Source organism: Triplophysa rosa, linkage group LG10 (assembly GCF_024868665.1).
Source record: "Triplophysa rosa linkage group LG10, Trosa_1v2, whole genome shotgun sequence".
NCBI classification, from domain to species: domain Eukaryota; kingdom Metazoa; phylum Chordata; class Actinopteri; order Cypriniformes; family Nemacheilidae; genus Triplophysa; species Triplophysa rosa.
In genome coordinates, this window is record NC_079899.1 from 26,147,993 (window position 1) to 26,172,089 (window position 24,097).

The window sequence follows — 24,097 nt, forward strand, 5'->3', positions numbered from 1 at the left end:
CAAAATGAAATAACTTCAAAAATCATGTTTTTTATCATGTTATCGTGTTTTTATTATGTTTTATTGTGTTAGTTAGCTGTATTTTATGAGTTATTATGGCTTAAATCAAAACAAAGTGATATTAACTGGAAAGCACAAAAAAACAATGATTTTTTCAGTTATGAGTTATCTCATTTTGCAACCAAACTCTTCATATATTTTGTAGAGTAAACTAGTTAAATAGATGTATTTAAATATATTTTATGAACATGTCAAATCTTTAATCCACCTATGAAATCAGTTTAAATGTAGCCCAATTCCGCGAGAAAAGCACGGAGATGGCAACCCTGCACTGACTGGCGCTTCAGCCAGGAAAGGATGTCGTTATTTTTGAATGGACGTCAAAAGAGAAGAACCTTAACTACGCTGATTAAACTACTTTTGTGAAGAAAGAGTTAAGTTAGTTAACGGATCGCTCATCTTTTACACTAAACAAACTTCACGGAAACTGGTGTTGTTTTTTATGCTGCGTGTCGGGCAGTACCATCGTGTTCCTAAGAGGGGAATCTTTTTATGATGTTTCGTTTATTTGTTTGTGTGATTTCTTTTTGGAGTAGGGAATTGTTATGTAAAACATATTGGGTTGGAATATTGTAAATGTATTGCTTTGGATTTGAGGAATGAGTTGCTGTTCCCTTGCTGAAGGCTATACAGCAACATAGCCTACAGTATATTAAAGGTCCAGTGTGTATTTTTTTGGAGGATCTATTGACAGAAATGCAATATAATATACATAACTATGTCTTCAGAGGTGTTTAAAGAGCTTACACAATGAAGCGTTATGTTTTTAATATCTTAGAATGAGCTATTTCTGTCTACATACACCGCGGGTCCCCTTGCATATAATTCTAATATATAATAAATATTATTTACATTAATATAATCTATAATTTTCTGTCAGCCTTCGTAGTTTTTCGAGCGGGAGGGGTGGAGTGAGCGGTTGGTTGCAATTCGCAACCTTGCCGCTAGATTTCACTGACTGGACCTTTAAGTGATGTGAGCGATGTGCTGTTGAGGCCTGTTTATGCCATTTTTGTTAATGGGCCTAACGTTATTTTTTAAGGCTGTCATTTTTTTATTTAATTTTTTTAATGTCCTGCCTGCTTTTGGCCAACCCTCACATATGGAATGTTTTTACATTTTTAATGATCATTTTATTGGCATGGTTGTGTGTGTACTTACAAAAAAGAGGAAGATAAAATATGTAATAAGGTACTAGAGTAAATCACAGCACAAACTTCAGCCAGACCAAAACCTCCTGATATTTACACCGAGACAGTCATAGGGTAAAGTGTTTTACACTCTTTACATTTCCCAGAGTGCATGTGTATCTGTTAAACAGAGTTGGGTTCAAGCTTCCGCCCTGTTTATTTCAAATTGTTCAATTTCTCCCAGAATAGATTATTATTAATTGAGCCTTAAATTTCATTGAGAGTGTGATTGACGTGATAGTATATATGATTAATGATTTCACATACACCTGTACTTACTGTAATAAAAAACTGGCCTTTTTCTTTATTGTTTTTAGGACAGGACTGGATCAAAATCAAACACATATATTTCTACAGTATATAGACTTCAAAACAAAAAATGAGAGGGAAACAGTTTATAGTTGTGTACATCACACCATGCTGTAATTTCATTGAACACGTGAATGTCACGTGATGTCAAGACAAAGGTCATTATAATACAGCGTGAATGCAGCATGTGCTGAAGAGAGAGAAGAAAGGTGAGGTTTTTCCATCACACAGAAGGTGATATAATCTCACACTGACCCTCTACGGAGTGACGGTGTACGGCAAATCCAGCATAGAGAGGTTCAGTGAATGTTGTGTTGAATGTGTGTAGGTGTGTGAGTCTGTGTTTTTTAGAGACGATGTAGAAGGACAGAGTGCCGGCCGACCAGTCCAGAAGCACTGCTGCTGTGTTAAAGCGTGAAGGAGCGTGGACAGCAACACTCTGATTATCGTGACAAGCAGTGATTCCGGAGAACCGCAATTTCAGACTCCAGGACTTTTCATTACGTCCAAACTGACATCGACGTTCATATTCTTTCCTGCTGATTTCTTTATACGGCACTGCTACATCTACCATCCAGCTCAATTTAACCTCCCAGTAACAGCGTCCAGTCAGACTCTCTCTACACAGAACCTGAGGATACCAGTCATATCTCTCTGGATGATCAGGATATGCCTGCTTCCGCATAGATCGGGGACATGTCACTATTCTGTTATTCTCTGACAGAATGAGTTGATTGTTTGCCGTGTTTGGATCCAGTGTGAGATCTCAGGCGTCTGAAAACAAGACGAGACATTTCAGGACAGAACATTCAAAAACACTGAAAACTGATCAAACGTGTGTGCTTGTGTGTGTTTACATTTCTGTAATTCAGCTGTAATCACGTGCTCACCCCCATGATCCACACTACAGGAAAAATACGCAGGCAAATGCATATTATTAAACATATTACTTATCTCCTTCATAAAAACAGATCTACACCTCATCTCTCTAACAGTGCAAACCCTTTACATCATGCATTTTATTGCCTAAAGTCATGTTGACAACATGCTTGTGAACAACGTCACAATGTTAAATACTGTATGTCATGACATATTAAAAACACTACACCGACAGATGATTAAAAACGTGATTTTCACTGATTCACAGTACACTCGTTTTTCCCTCTAAAACAGAACAACAGCGCATTTAAAACATGCATAACATACTTGAGTTTGTTGAGTGTGCAGTTTGGATCATTGAGTCTATCAGAGAGCAGCTGAACTCCTGAGGGTCCAGGATGATTGTAGCTCAGATCCAGTTCTCTCAGGTGTGACGGGTTTGAACTCAGAGCTGTAGCCAGATAACAACAACCTTCCTTCGTCACCATACAGCCTGACAACCTACAGACACATGAGATGACATGTGACCAGATCAGAAACACACAAGCCTAGCAGGCAGATCAGAAACAGAAAGAAGAGACCACTATAGAATTATTCTTACATTTATAGCTACGTGTTGAAGTAGAATGACCATTTTTTTCATTTTGTGAACTAGTGACAACGTTTCATCCACATTCCAAATGAAAATGTTGTTTTTTTATTCGCAGAAACTTGAACGGGACATACTGGTGAAAATAAAATAAAACATGCAATGTTTGCATATCTTGAATACTGCAGTGAAAACAAGTTCATATTCATGTTTAAACAACGCAATACTAATGTTGCATTTTAGGATCAGTTCAAAAATGAATATATGACGAATAAGTCTTTCCAACAACTTTTACAGTATGTGTTTTTGCATTTTGTCAGTCTTTTACATTGCTGTTGGAAGACTTTGTCATTCCCGAGGTTTGTTTCTCTTGAAATTCAACAGATACTGGACTGTAATTGACATGATACATGCATGAAAACTTAAGTGGTTTTGAGGAAACTACTTTTCTAGACTAAACAGATATTTCAGCGGTCATGTCAGTAAAGCCTGTGAACAGAACCATATGTCAACAATCAAGTGAATATTTAAATAAAACACCTCAGTATCTGTAGTTGACAGTTGTGACTCTTCAGTCCATCAGAGAGCAGCTTCACTCCTGAATCCTGCAGATCGTTGTTACTCAGGTCCAGCTCTCTCAGGGAGTTTGAAGAGTGTAGCGCTGAGGCCAAACTTTCATAGAACTGATCAGTAAGATTACAGTCAGCAAGTCTATAACAGACAAATACAAGGCATAATGATGAGATGATGGATTTAACTTGATGCCTTTTTATAATGTTTTAAATACTCACAGAGCTTTTCTGCAGTTGACGACAGCTGGTATGAGTCGTCTTCTACCCTCTTGTGTGGTATTTCCTCAGATCAAACTCATCCTGCACCTCCTCTGACACCTGCAGCATGTAGACTATTGCTGAACAGTGAGAAGGACGGAGTACGTACTTTGAGTTTTTGTCCTGAATCTCTCCGAATAGAGTCTGATCATTCATTTCCAGCAGACAGAGGAACAGATTGATGCATCTGTCAGCTGTCAGATCATCGCATCGAATTCGATCTTGAATGAACTTTATGGCTTTGCTGACACTCTCCGAGCTGTTCTCTGTGTGTGTCAGTAGATCCCGTAAGAGTCTCTGATTGGACTCCAGTGAGATGCCCAGCAGAAATCGCAGGAAAAGATCCAGACGTCCATTTTTACTCCGCAAGGATTTATTAACTGCTGACTGCAGTATCTCATATAAAGAATTTCTCCCAATGTACCGCCTATATCTTACAGCACCCAAAAAACACTTGAGCACTTTAATATTCATCACTACATGCGAGTAAAACATGTAGAGCGCAGCGAGAAACTCTTGAACGGCGAGATGTATGAAGCTGTAGATCTTCCTCTGATGAATGACAGATTCCTCCTTAAAGATCTCAGTACAGATGCCAGAATACAGCGCGGCGTCAGTGATGTCTATCCCACACTCTCTCAGATCCTCCTCATAGAACATCACATTGCCCTTCATCAGCTGTTTGAAAGCCACTTCAGCCAGTTTCACAATCACTTCTCTGTTGATCTCTGGATCTCTCTCTGGATCATACTTCTCATTCTTCATCTTCATCTGGATCAGCAGGAAGTGGATGTACATTTCACTCTTCATCTTCTGAAGCACAGTGGAGGAGATCCAACAGAAGACGGTATGTGACACATGATGTGGAGGCTTCTCGCTCTTCTAATGTGGGACATGATTCTGCTGGCTTGATGCTCGTCGCTGATTCTCTTCCTGAAATATTCCTCCTTCTGAGCGTCGTCGAATCCCTGGATTTCTGTCACACGCGTGATGTATTTGGAGGGGATCTGATTGGCTGCTGCTGGTCTGGAGGTGATCCAGATGAGAGCGGAGGGAAGCAGATCTCCTTTCATGAGGTTTGACATCAACACGGCCACTGATGAAGCGTCCGTCACATCAGAAACGTTCTCACTGTGGTCTGAAAACATCCGCGTCATTCTGCTGTCATCCAGACCATCAAAGATGAACACAACTTTACACTCCTCATAAATCTGCGAGTCCACATCTTGACGTTCAGGATGAAAGTCCAGCAGAAGTTTGTGAAGACTATACTGATCGTCTTGAATCAAGTTCAGCTCTCTAAAGGGAAGCGCGAACATGAAATCTACGTCCTGATTGGCTGTTCCCTCGGCCCAATCCAGAATGACCTTGTGCACAGAGACGGTTTTTCCAATTCCAGCGATGCCTTTAGTAAGAACGCTCTTGATTTCGTCTCTTTGATGTGATCGAGGTTTAAAGATGTCATTGCAGTCTCCTCCAGCAGCGTGTGTGTCTGCAGGTCTGGATGACACTTCTCAGGTCTGAGCACATTTCTTTCCGTTCTGCCCAGACATCAGATCAAACAATTGCAGAAAGAATTTAAATGTCACTAACACACCAAACTCTAACTTGAAAAGCCGCCGCACGTAGATAGAAATGTAAAGCCAGATAAAAGCACATGTTTTTGGTTACAACATGTTGTTATGACTCTTACAGACTGATCTTTGTAGTTGCTCATAATGGCCAGTATCTAGACTCGTATACATACCGTATATTACTGACACGTGTTATGCAGTTGACAGTTACCAAACTGCGTAACATTAACACTGACACTGATGGCATATGAAATAAAAATAATGCGTATAATCTCGTGTTTCTTTTAATATTCCAGACATTTAACATCACAAATGGTTGGAAAGAATTTCAGTTCAATGAAATGTTTATACACACACATGGTCAGAGGTCTCAAAATCACCAGACTCAAATTAAGGGATGAGCAAAAATTAACACTCGAGTTAAAAAAAAGGAAATTATTTGAAAAGATTTGATTTATTATGAATCATTTTAAAATGTTGAATAATAAATGTAAAGTTTATTTATACTCACGGAGGGTCAGGGGTCACTGCTCCATCGCTGATATTAATGGAAGTCCAATGGACTCATTGCTCTTCAGAGACACACAGCTGGGTTCTGGAGATGATGCTTTACTCTCCTCCTCTCTCTCCTCATGATGACTCATTTCTGAAACCTCACTCTACGAACACATAGAATGAATGTTCAAATAAGCGTTTATAATTATATTGATAAAAATGGATTAAAATTGAATAACAATGAACATCACATAAACTTCACGAAGCTAAAGCCAAGCCATCGTATTTGTCATTTAATTCTAATGTTTATTCAGATTTTCCCAAATCGTTCAATTTCACAAAATGGATTCTGCTAAAATAGTTTCGCATTTAATAAACTGGTTTAACTGGTTTTTAGCCATTAGTACTGAACAACCGAGCTTAAAACCTTCTTTTTTCTTGTCTTCAGCCAAAGACATCATTCGAAACTCACTCGCATTCATCATGACGCTCTGTGGACCACCATAGCATTAGCCTACAGTCACGTTATAATATAGCGCTTTACGGTTTAAGCAGCCTGTTTGCTTTCATTTCCCTCATAATTATACAAACATACCGTTCCATTTATTTATGTAACATTCTCGGTGAATTTAAAATGGCAGTTTATATGAAAATATAGGTTGAGCAGTGAATGTCTTACCTCTTGAAGTACCACACTAAAACACGTAGGTTAGTGTCTGAGGAGCGTCTTTTGGCTGTCATCTGAGCGCGCCCCCGCGCTCACACCGGTACACCCCCTTTAGTCAGGTAACGTAATGTTTCAATAGACAAGCTCTATATTTAAAGTATATTTAAAAGTTGTTGGATGACCTAAAATTATGTTTTATATAATTCGTTAACGCTAAAACTAAATCACACATTTACAGACTATTTCAAGAAAGTACATAACGAGTACGCGCTACTGCGCATGTCCGTTCCTAAAGCACTTCCGCTGGCGCCATTTTTAAATGTCACCCCAGTCAAAACAAAACAAAACAACTGCGAGTTAGCGATGAAAGGAAGAAAGACAACAACAAAATGACTCGCGGCACTTTAGATGTCTTGTGAAAGGACATGTACGCAAATGTCTAAGGTATGTACGCAAATGTAAATCACCGATGAAGTGTTATTACTGAACCCTTGAAATATGACAAACACACATACACACGCGCAAGGCGTAATTTGTGATTCTTGGTCCTTTAAAACGTAATTCAGAGCGATCGTAGTGTAGAATGTTTTCAAAGACAATGACATCACAAAGCGACACTACGCACTGGGACTCAAGTACCAAGATTTTATCTTGTGTGAGAATATTGTGTCGAGCGTTTTGTTTGAAGCGGCTGGTTTAGTTTTAAGAGCGTCAAAACATGGAGCATCGGATGCGTTTGGCTGATTTCTGTGTCTTTGATGAAGGGCATTTTGAAGGCGAGCACACCGATCTCACCATCAGAGTCCAGCACATCCACTTTAAAGTCCACAAAACCGTCATGTGTGCATGCAGTCCGTTTTTTAGGTAAGGACAGGCACTTGACACACACTTATGTGTTGACGTGTAGCTCAATGTTTGTTCTGCGCGTTTATTCTCATTTGTATTTCTATAAATTAGCTCTTCACAGTTTTGCATTGTTGCACAGCAGCTTTTCATGGAGATTGTAGGAACAGAGATTTTGAAACATGTTGTTTAATGCGTAAACTGTGAAGTACTTTACGAAACGAAAATGTATCAAAAATGGTGTGTGATTCAACACTGAGACATTTAACTTAGGTGTGCTTGAGACTAAAATAAATGTTTAGTTTATTTGTCTAAACTGAAAACAGCTTGCACTGACATATCTTACCATACACCAGTGCCATTGTTTTGTCTCCAAATGCACACACATGTTTTTGTGTGTGTGTGTAAATCGTGCTTGTAAAAACTCTTAATCCTGGTCCAGGAAACTACCCCTTAGTCAATTAGCATGGCAGAGATATCACATTGATATTTGTCAATAACAAGGTTTAATTTCTCCTCACAGGATCATATTCTCTGTCCGATGGGACGGCAGTGCAGAAGAATTCTATGATGTCTCGGATGTATCTCCGCACATCATGTCCTGCATCGTTCAGTACGCTTACACAGAATCCGTTCACATTTGCCAAGAAAACGTGGCGGAGCTTCTGGTTGCGGCCGATCGTTTTTTGATATCAAAGTTGGTAGATGCCTGTTGTGACTTTCTGGAGTCACAATTATCCCCTGAAAACTGCATCGGCATCTTCACGTCCGTCGAGAGTTTCCACTCCTGCTCAAAGCTCTGCAGTAAAGCGAAGTTCTTCATCTTGAATCACTTTGAGGAGGTTCTGCGCGTATCCGAAGAGTTCCTGGAGCTCTCGGCCGATCATCTCGTGGAGTTTATCGGGCGTGATGAGCTGAACGTCAAACAGGAGGAGATGGTTTTCGAAGCCGTCCTCCACTGGTTCGATCGCGCACCTGAAGAGAGTAAAACTCACGTGGCCGTACCTCTGACGAAGGTAAGGCTTTGACATTTACACACATTTACCACGGTTACGAGCGTCCTTTACTCATTCGACTCTTGTGCTGCAGGTTCGAATGGGTTTGATGGCTTTAGACTACTTTACCAATAAAGTCAAGAACAACCGGATGCTGATGGAGAACCAGTCCTGCGCATCTGTTATCTTCAATGCCGCAAAGGTCTTGTTTGGAGTCAGCACTCTTGGAGCCTCCGACCTAGTCCTCATGAAAGAACTGACACGTCCACGTCTCCCCCCTGCCATCTTATTGGCCATCGGAGGGTGGAGTAACAACGGTCCCACCAGTAGGATTGAGTCATATAATGTAAGGGCACACCGCTGGGTGGACGTGACTCAGGTGGACGATGAAGCCAGAGCCTATCACGGCACAGTGGCCCTAGACGGCTTCGTCTACTATATCGGCGGCTTTGATAGTGTCAATTATTTCCGAAGCGTGAGGAAATTCAATCCCATCACGCAAACTTGGCATGAGGTGAGTATCGTGACTCTTGCATGTGTAAAACCATTTAAAAAAAAAACATGCATAGACGTAATGTGTTTGGTTGTAGGTGGCCCCCATGCATGAAGGACGGTGCTACGTCAGCGTTGCTCTTCTGGATGGACTGATTTATGCCGTTGGTGGACATGATGGACACAGACGCCTAAACACTGCTGAGCGATATGACCCACAGACAAACAAGTGGACTCAAATAGCCACCATGAACCAATTCAGGAGTGACGCTTGCGCCACCACGCTGCACGGCAAGGTAACAACATTCACAATGACTTTAATTATCTTGTAGTCAAACACCTCTGGGTGGTTGCTATGACTTTGTGAAGATGCTGTGGGTGGTTACGGATATGTAACAGAATAATTGAATGAGTATGTCATGTTGTTGATAGGCATGCTGGACTATAGTTGTATTTGTGTGGCAGGTGTATATCTGTGGTGGTTTCTCAGGGACTGAATGTCTCTTCACGGCCGAGAGCTACGATCCTCAGACGAACCAATGGACTGTCATCGCTCCCATGATGAACCCCCGCAGCGGTGTCAGTGTCATTGCGTACGGTGATCTAGTGTATGCTGTGAGTATCACGCAGATAGAAACACTCGCATGACCGTACCGTTGATAGACTTTCTGAAGCACGGAAATCAACATGATTGTCTGCAGGTGGGTGGATTTAACGGCGTGAACCGTCTGCAGACTGTTGAGGCCTATAACCCTCAAAGCGACCGCTGGCACGACGTGGAGCCAATGATCAATCAACGCAGTAACTGTGGCATCGAGGTGAGCGGTTTGGTTTGATCTCTGCTTCGATGAGCTCAGATGTTCTCGCGTCTAAACTGTCGTCTGATTCTCCAGGTGCTGGATGATCGCATGTTTGTTGTCGGGGGATTTAATGGATCCAGCACCTGCAGTAACGTGGAGTGTTACGACCACAAGACAAAACGATGGTAACATGCACAAACACTGAATAGTGTGAAGTGTCAAGTTAAAGAATGTGTATTAAGAAAGTACATATGAACGATTTTCTATTGACTGTTCATGTCAGGAATATATGAACAACAGGAACGCATGTGTTTTTGTGTGTGTACACAGGAGTGAGATGAATGACATGTCCATACAGCGCAGTGGTCTGAGCCTTTGTGTATTATCAGGATTTCCTGAAGTCACGAAGTACGCGGCCAATCAGGACTGAGCAACAAAAGCGCATGATCGCAGAGTGGACGTGAATAAATGCATTAAAAAAAAGAACAGTGTTTAAACGTTTCATGTACAGTTAAGGATGCTGTGGTGGATAAAGAACGTGCTTGTGGAGTCGAACCCTTCTGTTTAAAGTTTAATGTAAAACATTTCAAATGGTGCCAGAAACAGATCCAAAACGATGCACATTTCACGATGATTATGTTTACTGAGTAAACGCTCATTTTTAGGTTGTGAAAGATTCTTTCGGTCTGAGTGATGAGAATGTGTTTTGGTTGTTGAGTTTTATGTCCGTGTGCATTCTCTCAGCACGTCATGTTTCTGTGTTCTGGACGGAATGGCAATGAAATGTCCTTTATTATGTGTGTGTGAGGCTATACGCTAGGTATGTTTCATGAATAAGATGATGTGTTAAGTGTGAGGAGGAATCATCGAAACTCGACCTTATTTCTGTGCTGTTGAATTTTAATGATTGAAGTCTAACCAGCTTTTGTGTGTACATGCACAAAGCCCAGCGTTGGGTCAAAAAGAGATGAACCCAGCCGTTGGGATGTAAATGAACAGAAGTGCTTTGTTGGGTCAAATATAAACCATTTTCTGAGATAATTTAACACCTGGGTTTATCCCTTTTTGACCCTACAAATAAGGTTTAATCAAGTATTCAGTGTGTATGTTTATGGTAAACATGAAAACGAACAAGATCTTCAGCCATGATGTTGATGATCATTTATTCATTTCTCATTGAATTAAATAGAACATTTATTGAAATGTCTGCCATCTCTTTTACATTTCCATTTTTGATTCTCTGACAGTTATTCAACCTATTAAATGTCTGATACTGTAGATCAATTCACTTCATAATTTAAAGTATTCTTCATTAAAATAAACAGAACACAATACAGAACTTCAAAGCACAAGATGACTCGAACAATAAACTCTTTAACAATTGTTACAATTCATAAAAGTCATCTGTGTCCAAAAACACCCATGTGTCTATATCCATGTCAAACAACCTGTAAAAACACGAAAGCTCAAATAATATGAACAGAAACAGATATGTACATATTTCACAACATTAGAGAATCAAAGCTTTCTGTGATTTCACATGATTCTACTTTTATTGTACGTTTAGTTTAATGAGGAAAGCAAACGTTCAGACTTGAGTGACACGCGTGTGATAACGATACAGTGTGAAGCTTCATTTTTGAAACCAATGGCACAAAAATGTTCAAAGACTAGTCAAAGGCATCATGTTTTCCACCTAAACAGACATTTAATAAGTTCTGAAGTAAAGTGCACGCACAATATTCTGATATTAAACACCACATGAACACACAACATTTATCATGCACGACAACATCGGTGAGAACATTACAGTGAACGATAGAAAGATTCATGCCACGCACGGGTACGGTAAAGATTTCTTTATGCTGAAGTAAAGGGACAGCTTCCAGGAGTGAGTTAACAATATTCACTTCAGATCTCTTGAAGGTCTTTCACTCGCAATGTAAATCGCTCGTGAATGCTGCTTACTGTTATTTTGTCACCATAGCAGATTGTCACACACACACACACATACAATACGGTAAGAAATGAAAGTCAACACCAGCGGGTTTCTCTGAGACGCATTACTTCAGGTCTCCACTGTCACCCTGGATGGTCTTCTTTATACGCAGCAGCATGGTGGTCTGCCATTGGTCCAGACGAGAGATCGAATCAAACTCCTTCACCTGGAGGAGAATTAAACATCATCAAACGCTTTCAATAAAACATATTTGAACATAAGCGGCAGTAAGTACAGGTGCACTTCATCACATGAACTAAAGAACAACAAAGTGCGATGAAGCCAAACGTCAAATTCCCTGACTTTTCACTGACTTTCACTGACTCTCACTGACTCAAAAGTAGAACTTCCATGACCTGTAATGAATGAAACCCAGTCTTTGAAGTGGTCGTTTTTTAGCCAAAACTCTTGAAATGTACATTTTCCTGGTATTTTGCCGTAGTTAAGAGCTACAGGTGACTACATGTGACTTAAGTGATTGCCAGGTGACAAGCGGGAAGGGAATAAAATGGCGCTGAAGACAAACCATGACAATACGCAAAAATGTGAGTAAAATAAAAAATACAGTATTGAAAAATTACAACTAAAATTTAAAGTGGCAAACAAAAATCCCTGATATTCCATGACTTCGACAAAAAAAATAGACAATTCCATGACTTTCAATGTCTGGAATAGACCTTTTAAAATTCCATGATATTCCAGAAATTCCATCACCCGTGGGAACCCTGATGTGTGTTTTGTGTTCATTTCGTTTCATCATTTCAAACCTAAAACAACTAAAGCAGCGTTTCGTTACTGAATGTTTACTGTAAGTGTTGAAATATTTTGAATGGGTTTCCATTCCGTAGGAGGACGATTGGAGATGTGGAAACTCACAGCCTCAGTGAACGCTTCGCTGTTCTGTTCCTCGTGCGCCTCCAGAAGTTTCTGTCGAGAGAGAAAAACCCATCAGTGCTCAACGACGCGAGCCAAACGACCAGACACGATCCCGTGAAGCGTTTACCTTCAACAGCTTACATTCTCTGGAATCAGAGAACGCCGGAAACATGCCTTCGTACTTCTCCACGGCAAGCTGAAAGACAACAAACATCAGACGTCACGTGTGTCCGCCGGTTCAGTTTCCTTCGGTTACGTTCAACACGACCCGCTGACCTTAGCATTTAATTCATCCACGATGAAGTGACACAGAGCTGCCTTCCAGAAATACTCTTTAGCGTTGTATTTCAGCAGAGGATTGTCCATCGTGCTGCTCGCTACCTGAATCAAGAGAGAAAGAGAGATCGGACGCGTGTTGTACACGGACTGCACGAGTGATTCGTGTGTGAGATAAATACCTGCTCGAAGATCTCCACGGCTTTGGGGTATTGCTCCAGCTGAGCGCTGTATGAGCCCACCTTCAGCAGACATTTATTAGCCGAGCTAAACACGAGCAACACGAGCTGTCAATGCACCATTACAAAAGAACACAAGGAGAAAACTGAGAGAGAAACGCAAACCTGTTCGACTCTTCGCCTTTATAATAATCCGCCGCCTGCTCATAATGCGCGATGGCCTGAAACAATGACACAAAGATCACGTCAGTAGCATGTAAAACGTCTAACACGCAGACGTTTAACAGCAAACGGCACCTTTTCAATATCCACCAGCTCAGATTCATAGATCTCTGCTATGGTCATGTGATGCTTGGCAGCAATCGTGAACCTTCCCTGTCAATCGAACACACAAGCGACAGATTTCATGTTATGTGACCAAACGGATACCGTTCGACAACAGACATAACAACACGAGAACAAACTGTCAAGGATCTTACCATGTCTGTGTAAATATCGATGGCCGCGTTCAAACAGTTGATAGCCTCTGCGTGATGAAAAAAGATATATCAAACATTCGTTTGATGTTCTGGCTTTGACTGAATACATCAATGAAATGGTACGTTTAGTTATTGCAGACGTGTCTCTCTCACCATGAGGATCAGCTTTCTTGTACGCGTTCCCGGCATCAACGAAACTGGTGGCAGAGTCCAGCTTGTTTTGCATCTGCATGTGAAGTCTTGCGGCCTGACAGAATGCATTCCCTGCGGCTACGACAACGAAAACATTCGCACACACGATCATCTGTCTCGTCACATACAGTACACGCACGTTAAAACAGACAAAACATACTAACAGTTCCTACAGTAACACTACAGTTAGAATCAGTGTTGGGTAAATTTCTCTGAAAAAGTAATTAATTACTAGTTACTAATGACATATTCAATAGTGTAATTAGATTACTGTACAAATGACTCTCTCCAAAAAGTATTTAATGACTTATTACTAATGACTTTCTATATCCTACATCAACCTTGATTAGTTCAGTGATTCAAGGATAGACATGAAACGGCTCTTTTAATTCATTCAAATTAATAATTTTAAACTACATAAAGTACTCTTATTAACTGACCAAAGTATTACAAATGTGAGAATTATACATTAAAGCACAGATTTTAAAGTTAAACTTTGAATTTTGATGTCGATTCCATTATTGCACACACATATATTACACAAAGTATTTAGTTTAATTACATCAAAAGTAACTAATTAAATTACAGAAAAAATAAGAGTAATCTCTTTCTTTACTTTTTCAATAAATTACAGTAACTAATTACTTGGTAACTAGTTACACCCAACACTGGTTACACTATGACTAACAAACTATAAACAGACATATATGTCATGTCCGTGAGTTAAAGATGAAATATTGATGAATTAATCAACAGAAAATTAGATTGACGTTAATAACAAACATGTTATAATATCAATAAGACATCATAAAGGTGTTAATGTGATGTAGGGTCATTCATACCACTCCAGTTTTTAGCCATCTTGAACATGTTGGCGGCTCTTGCATACATTTCACACGCGTCTTCTACTTTATGGTTACCCCTGGAAAACACGGTCACATATTCTTCATGACAGATTTTGACGTGAGTTTTAATGTGATGAACATTCGAACGATCACGTGACGGCGCAATGCCGATTCATTTAACCGGATGTCGCAATGGAAATATTTGACATTGAACAGTTATGCTGAGAAACATGGACACGGGTCCAAAAAACATCTTATGGATCCATTTAAAATGTGCACACACACATACAAAAGCATTTAGTTCACAGGAAAACAAAAATGACAACACAATTCTCTGGGGCATTGGATGTCTTTGAATGTCAGATCGTGACGAGCATCGTTTCGATGTCTCACCCGAACATCCCTCCGAGAAACGAACCCGACGATTTGACTTTTTTGTCCGCCTCTGCAATCAGCTGCATTGCCTCCTTCTCTTTGCCGGAGTTATCCATGATGCGATGTGTGATATATCAGGTGTGGATGTGCTTTAGATCGGTGAAGGCCCGGGGTTTGTTGATATAGAGCCGCTTGCTAGCGCAGAATCATTAAGGATGCTCTCCTCCTCCTCCTGTCGGATGATGCTGATGATGCTGCAAGTCGATGGGGAAACGGCGACACCCTCTGGTTAGAAGATGAACTGCGGCGCTCTCTTTTTATCATAACACGAGGACATAGAAAAAAAGGCATATGAAATTATTCAGTAAATTAATAAATGTAGGATTAATATTAATAAAAATATAAATACAATTGTGAATAAATGTATGCATTATTTAATTCATTTATTTCTGCAGATTCGGCGCTCACGTTTGGATATCATGTATTCAGCTTCACATTTTTAAATCAATGTGCATGTAAATAATTATGTCTGCTTTGTTTTTCATTTACTAAGGCTTTATTTCCGGCATCCTTCTACAAAGAAGTGATAATAAAATTTCGCAAGTAAACTTTTACGTCGTCATGGCATAGAACGTGCCCGGAAGTTGTGTCATTTTAGCGCCAAACTTGAATGGCGTGCTGACGTCACAGACTGAGGAAGTAAACAGTGACTGTAAGTACTTTATTTAATAACATAAATGAGCATTAGTTTGTGTTTTTAGTGTCATGTTTATGATTATGAAGTTTAGTCAAGTTGTTGTGTAGTAAGTGACGCATATAAACAGCACAACACTGAGGAGATTATTTGCATTTACGTCAGTATTTTAGCACATATGTTCATTTCAGTCTCTGCACGTTAAAATGACTAAGATAAGATAAATTCACTTGATATAGTGCAGGATAAAAAGTTCCTTTGTGTAGTGTGTTTTGAGTCTTGTTTAAGAATGACGGTGTTCTGATGGTTCCCATCTGGCAGATAACATCACACCAATACTCTGTACTCAACACCAGTAGAGACCCACAGACGTCATTGTAGTTTTCATTAAAACCAATACACTTCCCATTAAATCCAGTCGAGTTTCTGTGATGTTTTAGGAGGTTGATTATATTTGTTTTAATGAACACAGAGATTACTTTATTGGGAAGTCATTATAGATTTATCAGGATGAGCAGCCCGGCCTCTGCTGGAGGGTCGTGGAGGGGAGGAGGAGGAGACGGCTCGGGTGCTAGAGGAGGATGGAGAGGAAGAGGAGGAGACGACACAGGTTCTACAGGAGGGTGGAGAGGAAGAGGAGGAGATGGCTCGGGTGCTAGAGGAGGAGGCTGGAGAAGAGGAGGAGGAGACGGGTCAGGTGCAAGAGGAGGAGGAGACGGAGGGTGGAGAGGAAGAGGATATAATGCTGGTCAGAACAGAGGCGGGAGAGGTCGGCCCTGGAACAGAGGAGGAAGAGGAAACTATTACACCAACAACAAACAACACAGTGAGTGTTCTGTCAGATGTACAGTATAAGCTGTTGTTGTTGTTGTTGTTGATGACTGACTTTTGTGTGTTTGTGTCGGCTCAGGAATAACTCCAGCAGTCAGTCAAGCACGCATCATCCAGTCAACTCTTGATATCACGTGTCCATATAAAGGCTGGAGACTTTATTTCTCTGAAGGTTGTGTGTTTTCTCGTTTCACTTGTGAACATTCAGTCAAGCCATGTGACTGCTTAATGTTCATATACTGTATACTGTACACTCACTGTATTAAAGCGTTACATAATATTGATTTTTGTCCTCTCGCAGGTTTTGTGGAGAGTTCACCGTATGTCGAGAAGATCAAGGCATTTGAGCAGTACTTCACGTCACAAATTGATCTTTATGATAAGGTGAAGGAAATGAGGTTTGACTGTATGAATAACAATTTTTCCTTTTTAAAAAAAATATGCATAAATAATGAATGGAATGAAATGATATGTTTGTGATTCTGGTCAGTTCTGACCTTTCGTGGTGAATTTTTCTCCACACTGCAGCCGTGTAATCACAGTTTTGCCATTCTATCAGGATGAAATTGAAAGGAAAGGAAGCATTCTGGTGGATTATAAAGACCTTCTCTCAAACAAGCAGATATCACAGACTTTACCCGACCTCGCCAAAGAGCTGAAAGAAATGCCAGAGAAGATCCTGGACTGCTTGGGTTTAGCAATTCATCAGGTCTGCGTGTCTATTTAAAATGTGTGTTTGTCCGTAGGGCACTTCTCATGACGCTCATCAGTTCTAACTCCGCGGGTTTCAGCGTGAGTCATTTGCTTTCAGCTGTAGGTCAGAATCAGGAATCTCTTTTGCCTGCAGGTGTTGACTGTTGATCTTGAGAGACACGCGGCTGAACTCCAGGGACAGGAGGAGCTGCCTGCCAGTCTGAGACCCATAATCAACACCCCTCATATCAGCGCCAGGTCAGAGCGCTCATCTGTCTTTACTGAAGTAACTCCAGCAGTGTTACATACGCGTGTGTCTTAATAATCCTCTTGTGGTCTCTTTGTCTTAGGCTTTATAACTTCGAGCCTCTGACTCCTTTAAAAAGTCTGAGAGCGAATTTATACGGCAAGTTGGTTGCGATCAGAGGTACGGTGGTACGAGTGAGTAACATCAAGCCTCTGTGCAGTAAGTTGGCCTTCACCTGTAACTCCTGTGGAGACACACAGAGCGTGACGCTGCCGGATGGAAAATACTCCACACCCACTAAAGTACACTTCACGAACATTACTCGTCTGATACTCAGTGTTTGTTGACTTTAGTTTGGTTTCAAACATTCCAGTCACGTGCAAGTATGCAAATGACAGAAGAAATAAAGTGTGTGTACATTTAAAAAATGAATAGATATGAGAATAAAAAGTGTTTGCCGTATCTATTGAAATCTGACATGTGTTTTCTTGCTGTTGCAGTGTTTACAGGTAGAATGTCGTGGACGGTTGTTCACACCAAACAGAAGTTCACCCTTGACCCTCACTGTCGACTGGCAAACAATCAAGTATGAAGTGTAGAACTGAGTCACATTTTTGTGCCTCAACATATAATTCTGTGCTTTCATGAGGATCATTTTCTATCACACCGTACATGACATGTTATAGACCACTTTGAAAAATGTAACTAATGCTGGTCCATAGGAACTGTTTCAGTTCTTTAAAGGGACTCTTCACCCAAAAATGACAATTCTGTCCTCATTTCCTCACCTTCGAGTTGTTCCAAATCTGTATAAATGTCTTTGTTCTGATGAACACAGAGAAAGATATTTGGAAGAATGCGTATAACCAGACAGATTTTGCCCCCCATTGACTCCCATAGTAGGAAAAAAACAATGGTGGTCAAAAGTGCCCCAGAACTGTTTGCTGTCCTACATTCTTCAAAGTATCTTCTTTTGTGTTCAACACAAGTATTTTTTCCTACTATGGGAGTCAGTGGGGGGCAAAATCTGTCTGGTTATACGCATTCTTCCAAATATCTTTTTCTGTGTTCATCAGAACAAAGACATTTATACAGATTTGGAACAACTCGAAGGCGAGGAAATGAGGACAGAATTGTCATTTTTGGGTGAAGTGTGCCTTCAACACTACACATATGTTTAAACAAAATACAACCAACAGAACATTTATAACTGAATCAAAATGTTTAACGAATATCTTTTAAGATTGAATTATATACGTACGATTTAAAAGTAAAATAAGAAAACGAAACCAGAAGTGCCTCTGGACCGGTGTTTATATCTGGTGAAGTGGTCTATACGTCTGACAACATCTGCTCTGTGTGTCCTGCTGATTTGTGCTCAGAGTTCAGGAGCTGATCTCAGATGACCAGCGTGAGTCCGGTCGAATCCCGCGCACCGTTGAATGTGAACTCACGCAGGATCTGGTGGACAGCTGTGTGCCCGGAGACATGGTGACCATCACGGGTGTTATTAAAGTGTCCAGCGATGACGGTACGAGGTCATTTACGCGAGGATTGAAGAAAGAAACTGATGTCATGTACTGTATAATATTTATGACAGAGAACTTTCTCTTGAGCACCTCTCAGCTCATTTTTAAGTGAAGACCTTCGTGTGGTGTGTGTTTCTTCAGGAAGTGGGCGACACAAGAAGGACAAGTGCATGTTCCTGCTGTACATTCAGGCAAATTCAGTGAGTAACTCAAAGGGACAGAAGAGCAAAGCGTCCTCTGAGACGGAAGGACAGGGACCTTCTGTGGAGTTCTCCATTAAAGATCTCTACGCCATCCAGGAGATTCAAGCTCAGGACGACCTCTTCAAACTGATAGTGAAGTGAGGAACGCTTTCCTGTGCTTCATCATATCTCACGTGACATTACTGTGCGTGTGTAACACTCTGTCATATCAATTGCAGCTCACTTTGTCCTGCTATTTACGGCCATGTGGTGAGTGTCCATGTATTGTGTTTTTTTATTTAACCTCAGTCACAATATTTTACATCGGTGTCTGTGTGTGTCAGCTTGTTAAAGCAGGATTAGCTCTGGCTCTGTTTGGCGGATGTCAGAAGTATGTTGATGATAAGAATCGGATCCCCATACGAGGAGACCCTCATATGCTAATCGTTGGTGATCCTGGACTGGGTAAAAGCCAGATGTTACAGGTGAATGAGTGTATTCATCTCTGAAATCTACGGCTCGGATGTTTGCAGATGATATTAAAGCGCGCTGTGTGTGTATTTGTGGGTTCAGGCCGTGTGTAACGTGGCTCCGCGGGGTGTTTATGTTTGCGGGAACACAACCACCACCTCAGGACTGACTGTGTCTCTGTCCCGGGACAGCGGATCTGGAGATTACGCTCTAGAGGCCGGAGCTCTGGTGTTGGGAGATCAAGGTATTTCATCTGCACATCATCATCATCTCTGAGCTAGTCTCAGCCTCAGACGTCACGCCCGCGGACCGTTGGCTAAACGTCTCTTAAAGCTTCTAAGAATCCTCTAAGAAAACTCTTAATTTAGCTTAAAAACTTCTACGTCGGAGTCTTAGCTTAAAAGCGATTCAGGACCAATCTGAAACCATCTTTGAGCAAGGAAAAGACAAAAACTTTTATCTCAGTGAGGAGGCGGGGCTGACCCCGTTGCTTTTAAAGACTGTGATTGGTTGGCTGGCCAAGAAGGAAAAAAGAGCGCTAGGGTCGTTAGTTTGAAATTGCACATGTCTTTTTTCCTGTTTTACCTTCCTCACGCACACACATGCACTATATATACTGTATATATTCTTTATTTTTTCCATGCTGTTAATGTCAATGTATTTGATAGAAAATGAACAGTGACACAATACGTTTCTGTAATTGTTTGTGTGATCACTATAGAAGGTTGTGACAGAACCAAATCATCGCCGCTGCAGCGCTGCATTTCTCCAGTTGCTAAATATGTTGATGTAGTGATTTCTTCTGTTTCTGGCGCTATGTCATTTCTGCGCTGTCTTGGAGATGTTAGTGTGTCTCTAATATGATCAGTAACAAACCTGAACCCTGCACGATCTAATGTGTTGTGTCTTATTAACTCACTGTTATTCAATTTAATTTATTTTATAGCGCTTTTACAATTTACATGGCATCAAAGAAGCTGTAAAAGAAAACCAAAACCAAGAAAAACTAAAGTTGAACACAGAAAAACAATAAAAAAATCAGATAAACCTTAAAAGTAATATGGAAATTGTCATGCATTGCAACACATTTCTTCACACTTTTCGCGTTTTGTCCATTTTCTCTGCTGCTAAAGAAACTCTTAAGCCTTTTAAAAGTTCTCCTCGCAACTCCTAAACTTTTGGACCTTAAGAGCTCTTTTAAGGGTTAAGATGCTTTATGAATTACTTTTTTCTTTACTAGGATCTTTTCTGTAATTTTAAGGGGAAATGCCCACATTTCTAAGAATTTTCGTAGAATTTTGTCACTAGGAGCAACTCTTGCGCTAAGATTTTTCATGAATACTCATCAGGATCGACTAAACGCTTAATTCTTAAAAGTAAGCAAGGTTCATGGCATAAACTTAGAATCATTTTGTTGCTGTTAACTTTTGACGCGTTCGTGAATGTTACTGCGGGGACATTTCCACGCCTCTAGACATGACGCGGCACCAAACGAAACGTGATTTGTTGCTTTACCTGTCAGTCATATGGCCTCTTGGGCGGGCCTTGGCCAAAGAAAGCGGCGAAAAGTTCTGAAGGTCTGGTCATATCTGAGCAAACAGGTTTGTAAACATGTCAAGTAAGAAAAGGGAAAACATTCATTCAAATGCAAGTGTAAGGATGTATTTAAGAGGAATGAGTTGCTGTTGATGTATTTGTGACAGGGATGTGTTGTATCGATGAGTTTGATAAGATGGGCAGTCAGCATCAGGCGCTGCTGGAGGCCATGGAGCAGCAGAGCATCAGTTTGGCTAAAGCCGGGATCGTCTGCACACTTCCAGCTCGAACTTCCATCATCGCAGCAGCCAATCCTGCGGGAGGACATTATAATAAAGGCAAGACTGTCTCCGAGAACCTCAAGTGAGTTGATGTCTACAATAAATCACACTAGAAATACAAATCACGCCATTTTTTATAGATGTGTGTTACCAAAAATATTGGAAGTTAAAAGCACAGTTCTTACACTAAATCAAACAGTTCTTTGTTATATTATTATCTGTGGGCTGATTATGACTGAAGATGCAACATTGTGGTGTGATAATCTAGAAACATTTTCTCTCTGTACGGCTGTAGAATGGGCAGTGCACTGCTGTCCAGGTTTGATCTGGTCTTTATCCTGTTGGACACTCCAAACGAAGACCACGATCACCTGCTGTCTGAACACGTGATGGCCATGCGTGCAGGAAAGACGGGGGCGATTAGCAGCGCTGCGGTGACACGCTGCGGCACGCAGGAGTCCAACATCTCCATACTGGAGGTCTCGACGGAGAAACCCCTCGCTGACAGACTCAAAGTAACACATGCGTGATTCACGCTTTTATTCCAAATGAAACGTTGAGCGCTGTACTGAATTACACAGCACTGTTTTTATTCACAGTTGCTTCCTGGCGAGAATCTTGATCTCATTCCGCACCAGCTTCTGCGGAAGTATGTGGGTTACGCCCGACATTACGTTCACCCCACGCTGTCCGCAGAGGCCGCGCGAGTTCTGCAGGACTTTTATCTGGAGCTGCGCAAACAGAACCAGACAGCGGACAGCACGCCCATCACCACCCGTCAGCTGGAGTCTCTCATCCGTCTGACAGAGGTCTGATGCCTCACGTGTTTTATTCATTCAGTTTGCTTTCAGAACTTAATGTCTTTGTATAAATCTGTTGTCCTGTCTGCAGGCGCGAGCTCGTGTTGAGCTGAGAGAGAAAGCAACACAAAGTGATGCAGAAGATGTGGTGGACATCATGAAGCACAGGTGTCTCCTAAAACCTGCACTTGATCTTCACATGTTTAGTTCAAACCTTTTGCCTGACCTTAAGTTTTTGAATGCTGAACCTCTTTCCTCTGCGCTCAGCTTAATCGACACGTATTCAGATGAATTTGGCCGTCTGGATTTCGACCGTTCTCATCTCGGCTCTGGAATGAGTAACCGCTCCAAAGCCAAGAAATTTATCACGGCGTTAAACAAGCTTGCTGAGCGCCAACGAAGAACCATGTTTGAGATCCAGGAGTTACAACAACTCGCCAAAGATCTACAAATACAGGTGAAGACATTCTTTCCCTCTACAAATACAGCTGAACACACCCTACATTATCACAGGTGTAATATTCACACGTTTGTTTCCTTGCTTTTGCTCAGGTTGTGGATTTTGAGGGTTTCGTCAGTGCTCTCAATGAACAGGGATACCTTCTGAAGAAAGCTCACAGGACCTATCAGCTTCAGACTGTGTGATATTTATAGTGTGTCAAGCCGAGTTCACTGTTGTGTGTTATGTTTTAAATGCAGAAAAATATATATGTATGTGTTAATGTTAAAATAAAAGTTTCAATGTTGTAGTTTTAAACTGTACATTTTTATGTACATAAATATAGACAAATCTCACAGTTGTAGTGGATAAAATTAATTAAACTGAACAGTGACTGTCTTAATAATAAAACAGAATCCTTCAATTGGTATGCATTGTGGTATTTAATATACTTTATTTCTAATATTAACTAAATTGCATTATTTATAATGTATTATTATTAATATCATTGTATCAATAATAGTATCACTACAAATATAAATAAAGATATAATTAAATAAATAAATTATCATTTTAAAGTAGAGACTAACTAGTAATTGTTTTGTAATGTGTTTTGGTATTATTTTTATAAGAGGTAAATAGAGTGTTGATTAAATAGTTCCGAATGTATTATCTATATTTTTGAAAATATATATAATTTCATATAATTTTAATTTTGTAGATTAAACGTATACCTTGTCAAATTCTGTATACTGTGGTAGGCTATATGAGACCCGTTTTTTATTGCACTTGTTCCAATTGCTACCATTGTTTCCCTCATCTGTAAGTCGCTTTGGATAAAAGCGTCTGCTAAATGTAAATGTAAAAGTAATATTTGTTACACACTGGTGTAATAATATATATACTGTATATATATATATATAACTAAATGCCGCATTCAAGCGCTCCAGGCACGTAGACGCACACAGACGTGTCCGCCATCTTGGAATGGTCCACTGACGTCACTCACAGTTGACTAGAATGCCCCAGCATTGCGCGGGCAGACATGGCTGTGAAAACCACGGGGATTTAAATTCTCGAAAATGGGATTAACTTTTCGTTGTTGTCATCTGTTAGTTTAGCAGATAATGTTCGAGTCTACACAACAATAAATATGTTTTCATAATCATTCACAGTCAGACTGATCTTGAGGGTTAACGGACCGGCTCGCACTGTTCCAATATGGTGGACTACCTACTTAACAGATGCTCGGAGTTAAAAAGTTTTGCCGAAACTTTATAAATTGAAGAAAAACAAAAAAAAGTGTTAAAACACACAAAATATTATTTTCTTTCTCTCTTGTGTATTATGTTTACAAATGTTTTGTTATACATAATATTGAAATGCATCTCTTGTAATATTCTCAATATAAATATAAATGTTTATAATGAAAAATAAAATAAACAGTAGT

The 24,097-nt window shown here is 40.4% G+C and overlaps 4 protein-coding genes across 9 annotated transcripts; 2 read left to right on the forward strand and 2 right to left on the reverse strand.

The window, feature by feature from the left end:
* Window positions 1-357: 357 nt before the first annotated feature.
* On the reverse strand, window positions 358-6,075 carry si:zfos-364h11.1 (NACHT, LRR and PYD domains-containing protein 3). Its single transcript, XM_057343113.1, is given in 8 exon segments — window positions 358-2,333; window positions 2,417-2,463; window positions 2,766-2,939; window positions 3,568-3,738; window positions 3,819-3,869; window positions 3,871-4,702; window positions 4,705-5,357; window positions 5,960-6,075. Coding segments are annotated over 8 exon segments (2,595 nt in total). The 3' UTR covers window positions 358-1,782.
* Window positions 6,076-6,924: 849 nt separating this feature from the next.
* klhl10a (kelch-like family member 10a) lies at window positions 6,925-10,720 on the forward strand. Of its 3 annotated transcripts, XM_057343664.1 has the most exons (9): window positions 6,925-7,037; window positions 7,358-7,457; window positions 7,960-8,452; window positions 8,526-8,945; window positions 9,022-9,219; window positions 9,389-9,538; window positions 9,625-9,741; window positions 9,817-9,908; window positions 10,054-10,720. In XM_057343664.1, the coding sequence occupies exons 2-9, from the start codon at window positions 7,432-7,434 to the stop codon at window positions 10,151-10,153; spliced, it is 1,596 nt and encodes a 531-aa protein (XP_057199647.1). In that variant the 5' UTR covers window positions 6,925-7,037; window positions 7,358-7,431; the 3' UTR covers window positions 10,154-10,720. The 3 variants fall into 3 exon arrangements, with proteins under 3 accessions (XP_057199647.1, XP_057199648.1, XP_057199646.1); XM_057343665.1 differs by lacking the exon at window positions 7,358-7,457; XM_057343663.1 differs by lacking the exon at window positions 6,925-7,037 and having other exon boundaries at window positions 7,312-7,457.
* Window positions 10,721-10,911: 191 nt separating this feature from the next.
* On the reverse strand, window positions 10,912-15,173 carry napba (N-ethylmaleimide-sensitive factor attachment protein, beta a). The gene is made up of 11 exons (XM_057343668.1): window positions 14,963-15,173; window positions 14,567-14,646; window positions 13,686-13,802; window positions 13,533-13,579; window positions 13,351-13,428; window positions 13,219-13,274; window positions 13,057-13,141; window positions 12,875-12,979; window positions 12,726-12,794; window positions 12,599-12,649; window positions 10,912-11,888 (listed from the first exon to the last, which is right to left on the reverse strand). Exons 1-11 carry the CDS (start codon window positions 15,058-15,060, stop codon window positions 11,787-11,789), a joined length of 888 nt encoding a protein of 295 aa, XP_057199651.1. The 5' UTR covers window positions 15,061-15,173; the 3' UTR covers window positions 10,912-11,786.
* Window positions 15,158-23,100, forward strand: mcm8 (minichromosome maintenance 8 homologous recombination repair factor). Of its 4 annotated transcripts, none has more exons than XM_057343660.1 (20): window positions 15,158-15,232; window positions 15,498-15,656; window positions 16,130-16,464; window positions 16,549-16,641; window positions 16,771-16,853; window positions 17,029-17,178; window positions 17,317-17,420; window positions 17,513-17,711; window positions 17,910-17,995; window positions 18,792-18,940; window positions 19,080-19,278; window positions 19,360-19,390; window positions 19,465-19,605; window positions 19,694-19,835; window positions 21,295-21,490; window positions 21,704-21,923; window positions 22,008-22,217; window positions 22,300-22,376; window positions 22,476-22,665; window positions 22,761-23,100. In XM_057343660.1, exons 3-20 carry the CDS (start codon window positions 16,149-16,151, stop codon window positions 22,851-22,853), a joined length of 2,679 nt encoding a protein of 892 aa, XP_057199643.1. In that variant the 5' UTR covers window positions 15,158-15,232; window positions 15,498-15,656; window positions 16,130-16,148; the 3' UTR covers window positions 22,854-23,100. The 4 variants fall into 4 exon arrangements, with proteins under 4 accessions (XP_057199643.1, XP_057199642.1, XP_057199644.1 ...); XM_057343659.1 differs by having other exon boundaries at window positions 15,211-15,322; XM_057343661.1 differs by lacking the exon at window positions 15,158-15,232 and having other exon boundaries at window positions 15,347-15,656; window positions 16,130-16,241; window positions 16,284-16,464.
* The last annotated feature ends 997 nt before the right edge of the window (window positions 23,101-24,097 follow it).